The 15,578-nt window shown below is 47.0% G+C and overlaps 2 protein-coding genes across 3 annotated transcripts in view; one reads left to right on the top strand and one right to left on the bottom strand.

Moving 5' to 3' along the window:
• LOC131293535 (tribbles homolog 2) overlaps positions 1 to 2,995 on the top strand; it is a 32,946-nt gene extending 29,951 nt beyond the window's left edge. The window contains exon 5 of the mRNA XM_058321611.1: positions 2,644 to 2,995. Within this exon, the coding sequence (XP_058177594.1) occupies positions 2,644 to 2,995 (352 nt within the window). The remainder of the gene's footprint in view (positions 1 to 2,643) is intronic.
• A 2,887-nt stretch (positions 2,996 to 5,882) lies between these two features.
• Positions 5,883 to 14,636, bottom strand: LOC131281931 (regulatory-associated protein of mTOR). Of its 2 annotated transcripts, none has more exons than XM_058311299.1 (4): positions 14,517 to 14,636; positions 10,521 to 13,634; positions 7,354 to 8,672; positions 5,883 to 6,300 (listed from the first exon to the last, which is right to left on the bottom strand). In XM_058311299.1, exons 2-3 carry the CDS (start codon positions 13,571 to 13,573, stop codon positions 7,517 to 7,519), a joined length of 4,209 nt encoding a protein of 1,402 aa, XP_058167282.1. In that variant the 5' UTR covers positions 13,574 to 13,634; positions 14,517 to 14,636; the 3' UTR covers positions 5,883 to 6,300; positions 7,354 to 7,516. The 2 variants fall into 2 exon arrangements, with proteins under 2 accessions (XP_058167282.1, XP_058167281.1); XM_058311298.1 differs by having other exon boundaries at positions 13,948 to 14,576.
• Positions 14,637 to 15,578: the final 942 nt, after the last annotated feature.

Here is a 15,578-nt window from a genome sequence, read left to right as displayed (position 1 = left end):
GACCGAACTACATTTTCTACACCAGTTTCAAATAAAAAGAAAAAAACAAACACGACCACTGATAGCGAAAGAAAAACATCGAGAAGAACATAAACATACATGTTACTGGAGGAAACAAGGTCGCTTATAGCGTTTATCAGATCAATCGTATTTCTCCGGTAAGATGTTTCGGTTATCAGAGTGGGAGGATCGTTTGATAAAAAAAAAAACGAAGAAAAGAATCTCACATCCGGTTGTCGGAGATTGTGATTTACAGAAAGGCACCCCGATTCCAGAGAAAATTTCAACTCTTATCGAAGGAAATTTTCCTATGAAAATGATAAAACAAATGGTTGCAGAAAAAAAAGTTGCAGATACAGACGTTTTTTTCTATTGATATAAAGATTGAAAAATGTGTTATCTTATCGCAATTCGACGCTTCCAGATAAGAATTAGAATGGAATTTTTAAAATAAATCTTATGAAACCCAATTAATCCATGCTTTATTAAGCCCTCTGAAATCAGCGAAACTGACCTGCTTTGGACAGTCTTTTAAAAAAAAATTATTTGAGGATCCTAAAGATCCTACATCTTAAGGTTCTCAGGTCGTCCTACCTTTTGATATTTTGCTCCTGAACTCCTCTTGACCGACAAGCACTTGAGCCTATAAAATCCTTGTGGAGTGCGTGCCCCGGTATGTTTGGCGAGCTCGTTGAAAACCGATCGATAAGCATCTGTGCGTTTTTGGGAAGAAAAGACACTGTTCTCCAGCACAGCAAAGATGATCAGAACGCGAAAACTCCGAAATAAGTGAGATCGACGAGGAATAGGAAAAGAAACCATCGACCGAGCAGATGTGTTTTACTTTTTAAACTTTTCCGTGTACGATCGTGCGCGCGCGCGTGTGTGTGTTTTTCCTTCACCATCCTCCTCATCCTCCTCCCTTTGCCGTATGCCTTTTTTTCTTTCACTCTCGGTGAAGGTATCAGGAAGGCAGTAGCAACAGCAGCAACAGCAGCTCCCTACGCCACCGCACCATCGTCGTCATCATCGCGAACCGCCATAAAAATGGCCGAAAAGGATGTTAAACATTGCGGTGCGTGGTGGTGCTGCCACAGGATATGTGTGTGCTGTGGGACGCAATGTGGAATCGAAGATAAACTTCGAGCCAAAGGATAAGCGCCCGCCGGGAAGGAAGGCGACGCAAAGGAGAGGCACATAATGATGAAACACATGTTGCTGTTGGCTTGGTTTCCAAAGGATAACGACGCACGATGCAAGCATATAAGGACTTTGGATGAGTCGAGGAAGGAGTTGAATCCCGCCGCGTCGACGGTTAACGGATTCGAAGGAACAACGGACACCAGTTGGATTTCCTCAATCAAAAAAGAAAAAAAAACATCCTCCTTCGCCTACCTTTTTTTGAACGAAGTTTCGTGTGTACGGCTCTCTTTCGCGCTCCCTCTCTCTCTCTGTAGAGAAGCGTTGTCCAAAAACCATTCGTCCTCTGCCGTCGACTGCTGGCCAGAAACAGAATCAAGTCGGTTTCCTCAAGGCAGCAAAAGCGGCCTGCTGCTGCATCCATCCGGCCAACGCGGATGACGCTTCAAAGATGAACGGATAGAAAATTATGCGTTTCTGGTCTTTTTTTCCCTCCCCCCTCCACAACACACCGTCCGTCCGCAAATCATCCCTAAAACGTCATCTGCTGGCGGAGTTCGGTTTTCAGCTCGGGTTTGTGTTGCGGGCAACAATTATATCTGTCCACCTGCCGTCTGACGTTTTCAAACGATTATGAAACTGACAGGCAACCACCACAGGACGCGACGGCCGGAAGAAGAAGGACGGGAAGGGTAAAGGGAATGCTGCTGCATGCAGCTCAATTGTCAATAGAATTTGCGTGCAAAAGAAACAAAACGCTCGTTTCAGCCAATTTTTGGCGGATGTCCGTTTTCCTGCGTCCGGTGTGTTGTTTCACCGTGTGTGTGTGTGTGTTTTTTTCCTTTTGCCGATCGAATCACACCAAAGTGGGACGAAGTGGAGAACGGGGGGAACCTTTTTGCATAAGGCACGGATAAACAATCTTTGTTCGAAAATAATCGCTGCCAGCTTGCGATACGTGGAGTAGATATACTTAGATGAACCACGAGGATCATTGAACTCACTTGAGAGAATATAAAAAATGGATTTTGAAACTAAGATGTGGTATTGTTCGTCGTGTATTAATAATGGATTTAAAACACACCAATATAGTATCACAACTTAACGTTAATGTACAAATTTCACGTACCATAAATTAAAAAAAAATGACTTGGAAAAAACAGTTAAGTGAAGGTATGCTCACTTTATTTTAACACCATGACGAAGTCGAGTTGAGCGCTAAATAAGTCCGTCATAAATAAGCTGTTTTAAAAAGGGTATTACAATTTAGTCGATACGGTTGCATAGATTGCGGCGCTTATGAAATATTTTATGGGAGTGTGCTGTCCTTTTTTATAGCAACTGTATGATCGAACTTTTTAAAGAGTTTTCTTCACATTTGTTAAGAAAGTATTAACGATGAAGTAAAACTTTCGCATACAATATTTAATTATCGTGATGTTTCTTCACTCGGATAAAACGTGGGTATTAAAATTTAACCTCTTCTTTTCCTTCTCGTTTCAGGTATCCTTTTAACGATTCCGAGCACGCGTCACTGTTCGCAAAAATCAGCCGTGGCCAGTTCACGGTGCCAGAGTGCCTATCGTCGAAGGCCCGCTGCATGATCCGGGCGCTGCTCCGGCGGGATCCGGAGGAGCGTATCGCATCCGAGGACGTCCTGTACCATCCGTGGCTGCTGCACGACGACAGCAAGGATCACGCGTATGGTTCACTATCGAACGGAGGCGGCAGTGGCAGCCGGTCCAACGATGATCACTGTGTTCCGGAGTGGTTCGATCCGTCGGAGGATGCCGATTCCACGCGGACTAACCACACTAACGGGCGAGAATCCGGCTTCGATAGCAATTCCCTCTAAGGATGACACAAATCCGCATCTGCAACGACGACGAAGATAAATTGTCTCCCGCCACACTCACACTGGCATATGTATAAGAAAGGATTGCCCATGGGTCATCGCTGTGATTAAATACATCTGTGAGAAGGAATAGGTGGAGCTCGCTCAACGAAGCACGGAACAACGGGATGAGTGAACTACTGTCGAGTCGCAGGTGTACAGACAAAAGCGACCATGTTCTTTCTCACCCGTTGAAGCTTCTCTGTGCAGGACACATACTGAACAAACAAGGACCGACCACTAAGGGCGTTACGGGGGAGCAGCAACAACTTACCTAACAAGCGCGCCATTAACGTTACATTATCAAACCAGCAAAACGATATGTTCGAAGTTAATCGTTTGCGGAAACAGAAAAAAGGACACGTACGGATCAGGGAATCCTTCCGATCAACCTTACTGTGTAAAACCACGGTCGGCAGTATTCGTTTCCCTACCTTACCTTTTGTTTTTCCTTCGTACAAATCGCACCGAGGTATAGTTTTCCTTTTCTCTAGCTTATCCGTCAATGGTAAACAAAGAGGTAGCGTGTAAAAACGACCGGAAGCAGGGAGAGAGAGAGAGAGACAGGAGGGCGAGTTAGTAGTAACTATTTATATATGAAGGACAACAAGTCCGGACGGATGTGTGTAGCGTGTAGGCGTAGCGATTAGATGGCGCTCAAAGGAATCGATGCTGCGGTCCAACACAAATTACCCGGTAGGTAGCTAGGATATTATTTGCAGCACCTTCAGCGATGTCGTCCGTTTTTCTTCCTCCTCTTGATTCGTGTTGATTTTTTTTTAATTCCTTCGCCAATGTGTGCAATCTATGGATTCGTTTTACTTTAATGTTTATACGCCTAGAACATAACAATGCCTGTCCGGTTTCTGCAAAACGAAAAGCTCCTTCCATGCATTACTTTTACTTTTTCTTCCTCTATTTTTTTTCGTACCATAAAAATAACTATGCGATATATTGTGGCCGAATTCGTTGCCGGGTGTAATGTTTGTTAATTTATAACAAATATCCATTGCCATCCCCAGAGTGAACATTACTAGAAGGGCAACATTTACCCAAGCAGATGTGTATATTAAAAAAGCGAGCGAGGAATACGAACAAAACACCCAGCAAAAGACGTTGCCCGTCCTGGGATTGGGGGACGACGATAAAGTGGAACAATTTTTAAGAGCAGCATATAAAAGCATGCATTGTGATAGCGGGGAAATGACGATGATAGCAGTACGGCCATCTCCCCACCGCCGTGTACCGTAAACGTGTCCCCTTTATCCCATCCCATCCTAGGGAGCGCATCGTTTTGCTGTTGGGGTCGTAAACCGCCGCACTTCGAAAACAGACAGAGGCGCGCCTCTTTCGCGTACACATTCAAACAAGCCCACGTGTTGCAAACGCCAGGCCATCCAATCTAAATGATCTATTGTGATCTAAAGCTGATCCATGTGCTGGCTGATGTTGGCCCGATCGAGCAAACAGAAGTGTACATTTTTTTCGCTTATAAGTTTCCTCTTCCTTACGGTTAGTGCACCACCCACTTTGGAGCAAAAATAATTCAAAAATGCATATATATAGACCTATCACATAGTAACATAACAATTTGACCGTTTACGTGTAAAGAAGTAGCTTAGGGATGTATCGTTACGAAAGAGATTTTGCAATTAACATGAGTACTACAAATCTTCCAAACGAAGGGAAAAGAAATTTTTTTTTCTGCCACTACATATTACATAGAGATATATGAAATAACGAAATGTGTATCTTCCCACGTGTTTATAACTAACGTGTTAAGTGTAGAAGTGTGTCGACCAGCCACGCAATATGTTAGAACGCCCTGTGTTCCGCATGGGGTAGTACAAATCGCGTCGCAGAACCGGGTGGGTACGCAGGATGCAAAGGATTGCGGACCCGCGAGTGTTGTGATGACCTCTGCATCTTACCTCCCCCCACCCCCTCCGGGCGGAAGGTAGTGTAGACAGAAAAGAGGGGGTTCGTTCGCGGATGAGATATTTAAAAGAGAAACTGTTTTATTTTGTTATTTTCAAGCGATTGTTGTAAAAGCAATGGAAAACGTGAACTATTGTGTACAAACAAAGCTGACACAACAAAGGTGGTGAAATCGGAAAGAGAAAATGGCGAAAAGCGATACAGGAACCCTTAGTTATTATAGCTACGATACACGGACGGATGTTAGCCTAATAGGAGTAAATAAATTTTGTTATAAATAATACAAAGTCGGTTGCGTTTGGTGTTTTACTCTACATGGTAGGTGGTTGAAAGAAACTATTTAATAAAACAAAATGCAAAGACGAAAAAGGAAGGTGGATAGTTCAAGAGGAACTAGTGCAGAATTTGTGAAAAAATGGTGAATTACAGTAATAACCGCTAAGCATGCAAACTAAAAGAACATTTTTAAAATACGAATAAAGTTTCGATATATTTCTACAAATAAGCTAAAGTAAAAACATTTCCGTTAGGTTACAACAATTGGAGTCATGTCTACAGCGCAAACATTCAATTATCTACATGATATGATTCATTATTACATCCTTTTTCCCGGCACTACTAAATACACTCGATAAAAATAAACATTGCACAAACGTCACTCGCTAAATAGTACTAAAATGGTACATAAGAAAAATAATTCAAAGTACAACAATGCTTAAAGCTAAAACAATATTTTTAAACACAAAACCGATATGCAATCGCAAACAACGGAACTTGCAATAAAAAAAAAAACACTTGTACAAGAACTAGATTCTATCGAAGCTTTGCCTAATACTGGGCGTACTTCCTACGATATGTACGTACCATCCCGGCGAAGGCGAGCCGCTGTTGGGCTCGCTGTGCTCTTAGCATTTTCGGAACCGACACTCGTGTTTTTTTTCGTTTTGCATTATGACATTTTTTAAATTTCGTTTAATGCTTCATTTTGGGATTTGCTTTTCAAGCGACACTATGCTGTACATGTGGGTTTTTTGTTTGTTTTTTTTTCTGTTTCGTTTATAGCTAGCAATAGCAAGCGATTGAGGAACCGTACTATAAATTCCCGTAATGGCATGGCATTCTCTTTCCATTTCGTTTCTGCACCGCACGCAAACCATCCGTATCCGCGACTGCATTCCCGGCCGTTTCGCTCGGACTTCTTAGGCTGGGAAGGATTCGCACGCCCTGGGATCTAGGATAGATGGGACCGGGATTGTTGGGGAAAGAGGTGCTTGTGGGCTGCCTTTCCTTTGTCTCTGTGTTTGTTGGAAAATAAAGTGCAATTCTGCCTGAAATGAGAGAAAAATTAAACTTTTTTTTTTAAGTTCGTTGATGATGGTATCACAGAAACGTACAAGTTGCTTAACGGATAACCTCAACTTTAAGGGCCATAACAACATGCAATTAGTGTTGTGTGAATCTGATTCAGATTATTTAATCTTAATGAATCTTTGAAAAGAATCAATGAATCTGGATCTTCATGTTAGAGTTTCATGATTCTCCAAAATTCATGAATCTTCAAGATTCGTAAAACTCCAAGATTCGTGAAACCCGGTTTAGCAAAAATTTGGGAAGGCGGAACTAGAAAATGAGGGGGCATGTTTTTTTATTAGCGTTTGTGTGTGAGACTGTTTTAGGTACGACATATGTTTGTGCGTCGTCAGCTGACCGATGTTTTATACATTTTTCTAGAGCAGACGTGCATCGCTGTTTCTAATGATTTTTTTCATTCTCTTTGGCCTGGCTCAACTGAATTTGACTGGCACACCAATTTTGGTAATATTTCCACACAGACCATTTTTCTTTATCATTTTTTGTTGGCTATCGTTTTTAATAGCCAAAGCCTACTAAAAAGTAGCAGTGCTCGTCGAAGCAATGCTCAGCCAGCCTAGTCAGCTGACGACGCACAAGCAAATGCCGTACGTAGTACAGGCTCACACACACACGCTAGTCAAAACACGTACACTCTCATTTGTTGCATTTTTCCAAATTCTAGCCATGCCGGGACTCGTGAATCTTGGACTATTAAGAATCTTGGATATCGAGAATCTTTGAGATTCATGAATCTTGGAGATTCACGAATCTTCGAGATTCATTAATCTTAGAGATTCGTGTATCTCTCTAATCGGATTCAAGATTCGACTCGTGAATCGAATCACTCGTTGCAGAAGATCCACATGAATGAATTTCATCGAAAGATTCATGAAGCACAACACTACATGTAACATATACAAAAGTTTTACTGATTTCGCACTGAACAAACTGGGCTGATCGCTTGTAAATCTGCTAATAGACGGATGCAATATTACAAAATTACTAAAATTATTTGTACGGTTTCCTACCTGGGAAGCTTCGTGCGTTGCTTGATTTGGCTTGCATCGGCTTGCTGGCAGCTGCTGCTTGCATTGTCTGTAGGCTACACTGGTAATAAAGCTAACGTTGTTTAGACCGATCTACCTTCTTCCTCGGGTAGCGACGAGAGCACACGGACGAGACGGTCTTCTCCTACTTCCGCTCGGGCACTAGCACCGCTGCCGTGTTGTCATTGTACCCGGCGGCCAGGTTGAGCTTGTATTTGTGGAACGACAGGCACGAGGCGACCCCTTTCCTCGTCGCCATGAAGCCCTCGCTGCTACGACCCTGCCCAAGCACCGCTCCGTCCAGTCCGTAGATGACGATCTGGTTGGACGCACAAGCCAGTATGTCCGCACTGGAGTGGATCGCCATCGCCGACACCTCGGATCCGGCACTCCAGTGCTGCAGCGAACCGCCCTGCTTGCGCAGATCGTACAGCCGCACCACCGCGCCGGTGCAGGCCGTCACGAGGGATTCGCAGTCGTCACGCATGCACAACGTCAGTATGGGATTCACGTGCTCCCGGATCGTGTCCAGGCGCGCATCCGCAGGCGGACAACGGCTATCGAACAGGCGCACACTGCCATCGTAGAAACCGGCCGCAAACAGCCCGTTCGGAGCGCACGACAGCTTTAGCACGGCCGTATCGGAGCCGCTCGGTATATCACAGATTCGCATCTCCCGTTCGGCGTCCCACAGGCGAATGTACTTCGCCTCGCCGGCGGCCAAGATCGTTTGCGAGCGCTGATGCCAGGCCAGCACTAGGCCACCGGGTGCCGCCGAGCCGCTGCCGTGGGCGGCGAGGGGCGCCGGCTCCATGCAGCTAACTTTCGACAGACTGGAGGTGTTGAAATCCAGCAGTCCGTGCCAGGCGGACAGCAAACAGTTATCGCCGTTCGCGTCCTCGGGTCGCCACAGGCGTACCGTGCTGTCGCTGTACCCGGCCATCACCAGCGCCACGTCGTGCGCGTTGATGAACTCGAGCGACGTGACGCTCAGCACCGGACAGATGAAGCCACCTCCGCCGGACAGCGATTCGTAGGATGGTCGCAGCTGGTGCTGAAGCGATTGTGGCTGGTGCGATTGCGCGTGGTGGTGCTGCTCGAGGAAACTGATCGACTGACTGATCAACCGATGCGGGGGTGCGTGCTGGGTGTGCATTGACTGGGACTGGTGGTGCACGTTCGGCTGGAGGTGTTGACTGCTTCCGCCCATGCTGCCACTGCCGCTCCCGTTGCCTGATTGTCTCTGCGGCACAAGGCTGTACGTTGCATCCGTACTCATATTCACTACAATAACGCGATCCCTGTGGAGACAAGACAAACGCAAATGTTATTACAAAATAGAAATTCTGTACTTTTAAAGCATTTCAGACTATTTTTAAGAGCAAGAATTGCGAAAGGCACACGAGTTGAGTAACCGCTAGAGATTTTTTTCATAAGGGACACACAGCGGCTTTGAGTCCAACCGTCAACTTGCGTCTCAATCTACATGCCAACCGTAACTAAACATTTGCACTTCAACTGAACAACGGGTGTTTTACTTGCCAACTGATAATATCGGATTCGTTTCTTATTAAACAATGAACCAAAGAAGTGGCAGTGCAAAACAAGGAACAATTGCCATCAAAACGTATCATACACGATGTTTCATTTTTACTTTCAACGACTGAATAGTAGGCACTGGGTTTTGAAGTAGGTTTTTTTTATACCATACCATATTTAAAGATTTAGCCTTAATTTTTTTTTTGGGAAATAAGACATTACGTAAATAGTAACAGTGTTGTTATTTGACAAGTTAAAAACTTATGCATCGCAAGTGTTCAGCTACGAAGGGTAACTAGGACTACTCAGAGACCAGGTGTTTAGTTGAAACGGAAGTTTTTAGTTAGGGTTGGCCGGCGAATAACTCCCAGGTTGTTGACACTAATGTCTAAAACAGTGATGTCAAACTCAAAGTTGACCTCGCGTGCCGCATTACCTCCCAAAATACGTTTTCGGGCCAAAATGTAACATTGGTTGGATTTATGAAAATTGGCTGTTATCAGTGTGCTTTTAACTTAACATGCATGCTTAACACATTTCTCATAATACATATTTTCTCTTATAAATTTGCTATCAATTATATCCCACTATGGCGGTGAACAAGAGCAAGGGGTTTTCATAAATTTTTCGAGACAAATATACATATAAACAGTATTCATTGAAAACGAAGCTGACGAACTGCACGAGCATTCTAAATGAAATTACAGTTGTTCAGCATTCAGTTAGCTGTAGTAATTATGTACTTTTAATTATCTCTCTTTAATTTAACTCTCTACCAAAAAGCACAATAATGTTGAATTGCAAAATACGTTTAAATAACTATATCATATTTAGTTCACTTAACGATCATATTTGTTGTATTAGAAACGAAAAAGCGATCAAGGCTCAAAGTTTCTATAAACTTATAAATAACAACATATTTGTTGTATGGAGCTCAGATCGAAAATAAAAAAGGCGAACATTGATTTCGTATCACTTGCACGTCTCGTTTAGAAAATTCGATCTCTATTCGTCGTTACAACAGTGGGTAAAAAAGAAAGTAAAAAGAAAAACTTTTCTCTGCGCGCTAAAACACATTAATTAACAGAATATATCTGTTTTGTTCGTCTTTCCGTAATGAATTTCAGATAATTGTCAGGTTTTGAGACAATTCAAGAAACATTCTCTTGATCTCAGCAATTTAGGACAGCACAGTTTATGCCGTTTTTTCGTTTATAATAGTATATACTGCTACACTTCTGTAATTTCATAGCGAAAACTCTTGTAGATTTATTCGCTTTTCTCGTAAAAAAGGGTGTAAAGCCCTTACTCATGTCCACCACCACATATATGAATGTCAGCGTGATGTGGAACAATGATGAGTATTACTTTCTTGTAGATTTTTCAAAAAATGATGGTGATTCAGTCCTCTTGCTCGTATGAAATTCACATTACGTGGAACCGCGTTCACAACAAATGTTTGCTACTCAAACGAATGCCAATAGTCAAGGCTCAAAACTCTCCATGTATTGTTTCAAAGGGGTCGCGGGCTGAAGCCATCGCTCTTGCGGGTCGCATGTTTGGCACCTCTGGTCTAAAAAGATGAAAGCAAACGGATACGCATTACTCACTTGTACGCGAAGGCTAGTTGCTCGTCATAGGGGTTCAGCTTAATGATCGTCGGGGCGTGCTGCGTCCGGCAAGACCAATGCTGCACGTCCAGCCGCTTGAAGATGGCCTTCTTGCGCTGTGAACGGCCCTCCTCCCGGACGGCCTGGTTCCGGACGCGGCGCGACTGCCGGTTGAGGAACTCGTACGAATTGTGATCCGTACTGGCGGCGGTGCCCCCGGTTTCCTTCGTGTCGTGCATGTGCTTCGAGGGCTGCGCGAAGAAGCTGACCGACCACTCGATAAACTTCGTGCCAACGATAGGCTTTAGCGGAACGGCCGACCCCACCGCCGTCGCTGTCGCCGCTGCCATCGCTGTCGCCGTTGCCGTTGCAGCCGTCGAACCGCTGGTGAAGGATGCCGAGGATTGCGTTGGACCGGCAACGATGGTGCTAGTTGTTTCGATGCTAGAATAGTCGGACGATTCATTGAGGGCGTGCACTACCCTTCGCTTGAGCGACAGGGGTGTCTGATGGTGCGGGTGGTGATGGTGGTTACCGACGATCCGATGGCTCCCGTTATCGCTCGGACCGTGCCCGGTAGGTGGTGACTCGCCGGTCAGATAGTTGACGCGCGTGTTCGGTGACGGAGGCAAACTGACGCTGGAGGCACTGCTATAGTGGCCGCTGCTACTACCGCTCCGATCGCACACCGTCACCTCCTTGGCCGTCTCGGCGCGCACGTAATCGACGACCTTCTGCGCCATGGCCGCCACCTCCGGGAATGGGTCTTTCGAGAGCGAAACGAACCCATTCCACAGCTTCTGGTAAATACCGACCGTGACGGACGCCTTGCCCACATTGCCGATAATGTTGTTCGTGCTGGACACGCGCTTCATCGGATTGGTGCCGGCCCGCTCGGGACTGTCGGCCATCTGCAGCGTGGCCACGAACTGCGTCTCGAAGAACAGCACCATCCACTGGAGGGCGGCGATCAGTTCCATCCGCACCAGCGGGCTCATATCGTTGCTGACCGTCGCGAAGAGATGCATCGCGGTCGAGCGGTCGATTTTGTTCGCATGATCCGACCGCCGCGTCACGGAGCTGATGAACGTCCCGAGGGCGTAGACGGCGGCCGCACGTACCTCCGGATGCGGGTCGCTAAGCAGCGGGTATAGTTTCTCGTTCGCGTTGTCCCGCACGCTCGGCCAGTAGGCTTCCTCACAGTTTTGCCACAGATGCCCAAGGCAGATGGCCAGCCATTGCCGCAGCAGTGGATTGCTGTCGTCGTTCAGCTGATCCAAGCAGATCGATACCAGCTGACCGTGCAGCGCGCTCAGCTGCCCATTGGGGAAGTTATGTACAATGCTGGCGAGCACGAACGCGGCGTACGTACGGTGGTTACCCTTGAACGGCTGGCCACCCGGGTTGGTATCCTGCAGCGCTGCCAGGAAGTACTTGTGGCCTTGGTCACGCACCAAATCGATTTGGCACGTACCGTCCACGGCCAGTATCTTGGCCCAGATGAACACGAGAAACGGGCGCAGCTCTTTGGCCGAGCTTTGCAGTAGCTTCAGGACGTAGGGAAATATGCCGACGCTCAGTGCTAGGTTGACCGCCCACGGTCCTAGGTCGAGGAAGTGCCCGAGCAGCTCCAGGGCACGTACGCGATGCACCTGAGATAGGAGCACCTGTAGCACGATCGGCAGCTGTTCTGGTGGACTGCGCTGCTCAGTGCTGCCTTCGAGCCACACCTGGAAAGCTGTCAGCTGCTCCTCGAAGAACGGCGAGTGCTGGAATGGTTTGCCCCGCTCGAGGATGTCGGGCAGCTGCATTAGGGCCAGATCGAGCGCTAAATCCCAAGCCGCCCACATCGGATGGCGATAGCTGGGTGGTAGGGCCGGACTCGAGACCGGCGTACAATCGTACGCACGGAGGATACGCTCGGCGAGCAGAAAGTTACGGAACAGGCTGGCCACCAGCAGGTCCTGGCGGAACAGCTTCTGGAACAGGTCGGGCCGGAGCGTGTTCCACGCGATCGTATCCGTGATGGCGGTAAAGATCCAGTTCAGCTCACCGAGCATCGTCCGCCGATCGTTCAGCTGGCCGGGGATTTTTTCGATCAGCTCCTCGGTCACGTTCGGCACCAGCTTCGAGGCCGACTGCAGCGTGAACCATTTCAGCGCCATCTTAATCGGTGTTGTGAGGCAGGAGGTGAACAGATCGGCCGGTAGATTCGGGTTCATGGGGAGCAGCTGATCCGCGGCGCATGCGGCCAGCTGGATGCAGTTTCGATACGTGGTCGGGCCACCCGTCCCCGTCCCTATCGATGGCGAGGGCGACTTTCGAGCCCCTTCCGGCGGGTCCCGTTCGCTTCCCGCAGGACCGTGCCCTTGTTGTTGGCCGGCCGTGCTGCCGCTACGAGTGCGCAACTGATCCATTTCGTTTTCGTGCTGCTCAGCAAACGCCTGGAAGCTGGTCACGATGATTCCCGCGTTCGAGCAGTCGTACACGTAGATCGACGGTGCGCCCATCCACGTCTGCAGATCGTAGATCGACAACGGGATGTACTGCGTGTACGTACGATTGAACACCCAAATCTCGCCGTTCGACGTCGGGCGCGGAACCCCGTGCCCATTGTAGTGAAACAGCACCCGCTCCTCTTTCGCGTTCCGTCGCAGCGAGGTGCAGAGCTTCTTAACGTCCTCCACCGTCGGATCGAGCGAGTAGCGATAGCGGGCACGCGGTTGCCAGCGTTCGTACTGCTTCTGGAGCGCGAAGCTGATCAGCTCGAGCGCCTTGCTGGGCGACACGGACGACGGGTTCACCCAGCACTCCATCCGGGCGCACTTGTCGATCTTCACCACATCCGGCGGATCGACGCCAACGTTTAGGCACAGCACCAAGGCCACACTGACCGTTTTCATACGCTCCTTCACGCGCCAGCTTTGCGTCGTACAGTTGATGCCCTCGATGCGGCCGGAATGCCGCACGCTACCGAAACTGATCGGTAGCGTCGCATCGTCCTCATCCTCCTGCTGGGTGGCATCGTTGGCTTTGTCCGTCGTTTCAATCATAATTCACATACCGGCCCCACCCAGCCGGGCAGGAGGTTACCACCGTGTCCCTGCAATATGCCTACGGTGAAGGAAGAAAAACAAGATTTGGTCACAGCAAGGGTCTGCACGGGCCTGGATGCACTTTAGGCATTGATGTATCCTAGGTGGAAAATTTTAGAACAAAAACACACACAGATAGTCACTGGGCATTCGCAGTCGGTGGCGCATTAGGTAATGCATCTTTGCATCTTCTGAATGGAAAGAGTCAAACAAAAACATTGTGTGTCACGTGCATACCATCTACGCGAGCTGCACCCGAACCACGCGTGTTCGGATATATTGAACGTACGTAATACACATGTTTTGATCGTCACTTCCAAAACCAAACTCACCCTTCGACTAGGGTTTCGACCAATCCCTTCCGGCCTGCTTGTTGTTGTTATCAGATCGGCTCACTGTGTGGACGAGTTTCTTCGAACTTACGGGCGTGCGCTTATCACGTTCGAAGTAGGCTGTGCTGCAGCTGATGGGCAACCGCGGAAGATGAAGTAAAGTTCGTTTTGCCCTGTTTGTGTGTTGTACTATGACAGTATTAGCACCATCTCGTCTTTCCGCAGCGGAACACGTCCACCATGCTCAGTGTTGTGTTGCGCACCCTTCCTTCGTCGCCGTTCTGGCGTCCGTCGCACGCGATGACTCGTGGGGAGTATGGTTCAGTGATACACGTTTAAGACGCCTGTTTTCCGCGAGGGGAATCCCACCGCCAGAAGAACCACTATCAAACAACTTGGAATCGAATGCTGTGGTTTAAAACCTTTGCAGGGACCTCTAGCATCGGGGGACTACTGGACGCACTGCAATAACACTGCTGCACCGGTTCAAATGGAATTTATGCGCTCAAATCCATGGGATGCGTCTGTTTACTAAACCGTTAACGTGTTTACAGGGAAACGATGCATACAAATGTACATTGAACCTTCGGCACGACCTGTTCCCGAACGTTTTATTGCGCCGCTTCACACTTCTCAATACGTCTAATCGAAGAAAGGGAGGTTAGAATGAAAATCCTATTTCGCTTTTTGTCACAATCGATGGGGATTTGACTAGTGATGTGCCATCTAGTGTGCAGCATCGCGATCCGGAAGATTCAAAGACTCAAGCCCTTGTCGGATTCGATTGGACTGGATCCCATGTGGCGGATTCGAATCTCATCTGATACGATTCGTCTAGGACTTGATTAGATCTGGTTATATTTGATGCTGATAATACTTGATTTCATTACATTCCGTTTAAACTTTCATTTGAAAGTTGATGTAGGTTTGATTCAAATCGATTTTTCCTCGATATGATATTGATTTTATCGTACGACACCTTTCAAATCTCATACTAAGTCGATCGTTCAATTATCACTCGGGGTCCACACTACAGCGCGACGTCGCCTGACAGGAGCTGAACTCCATATAAAAAAAACCTTGCGCGATGTCGCGCGAATCGCGGTAGGTTTTTTTTTGCATGGAGTTCTGCGCCTGTCAGGCGACGTCGCGTTACGCGACGGTGCAGTCTGGAAAGCGTGTCATACATATCACGCCAAAGGAACCCTTGGGTATGTGCAGTATAAACGATGCATGATGCGTTTTCGCCGATCAAAGTTCGTGCTTGCACTGAGTCTTTCACTGCGAAAAATAAGCGTGCCCAGTTTGTATCATGGAATGAGATTCACATTCTAGATCTTATTCGATTCGCCCATCACTCTTCTTTTAACAATGTGTCAACTGAAGAATCACCTGCTCAACTACCCTTAAGGGTTAATTATATTTAAATCCCGTTTGATAGAAAGGGATATTTTGGAAACTCTGTATTTCTTGTTAGTTTTAATTATTTTGTTGAGATTTAAAAGTTTAGAAAAATATAATCTGATTTTTAACATGAAATTTAAAGTAAATATGTAAAGCAATTTTTGCATTGAAAGGTTTGAAAATGTTTCTACTGCAGAATTCGACCCGCCAAAGTAAATACGTGTTTG

Source organism: Anopheles ziemanni, chromosome 2, assembly GCF_943734765.1.
Source record: "Anopheles ziemanni chromosome 2, idAnoZiCoDA_A2_x.2, whole genome shotgun sequence".
NCBI lineage: Eukaryota > Metazoa > Arthropoda > Insecta > Diptera > Culicidae > Anopheles > Anopheles ziemanni.
Note: the sequence above shows the minus strand (reverse complement) of the source record. Positions and strands in the feature narration are given on the sequence as shown.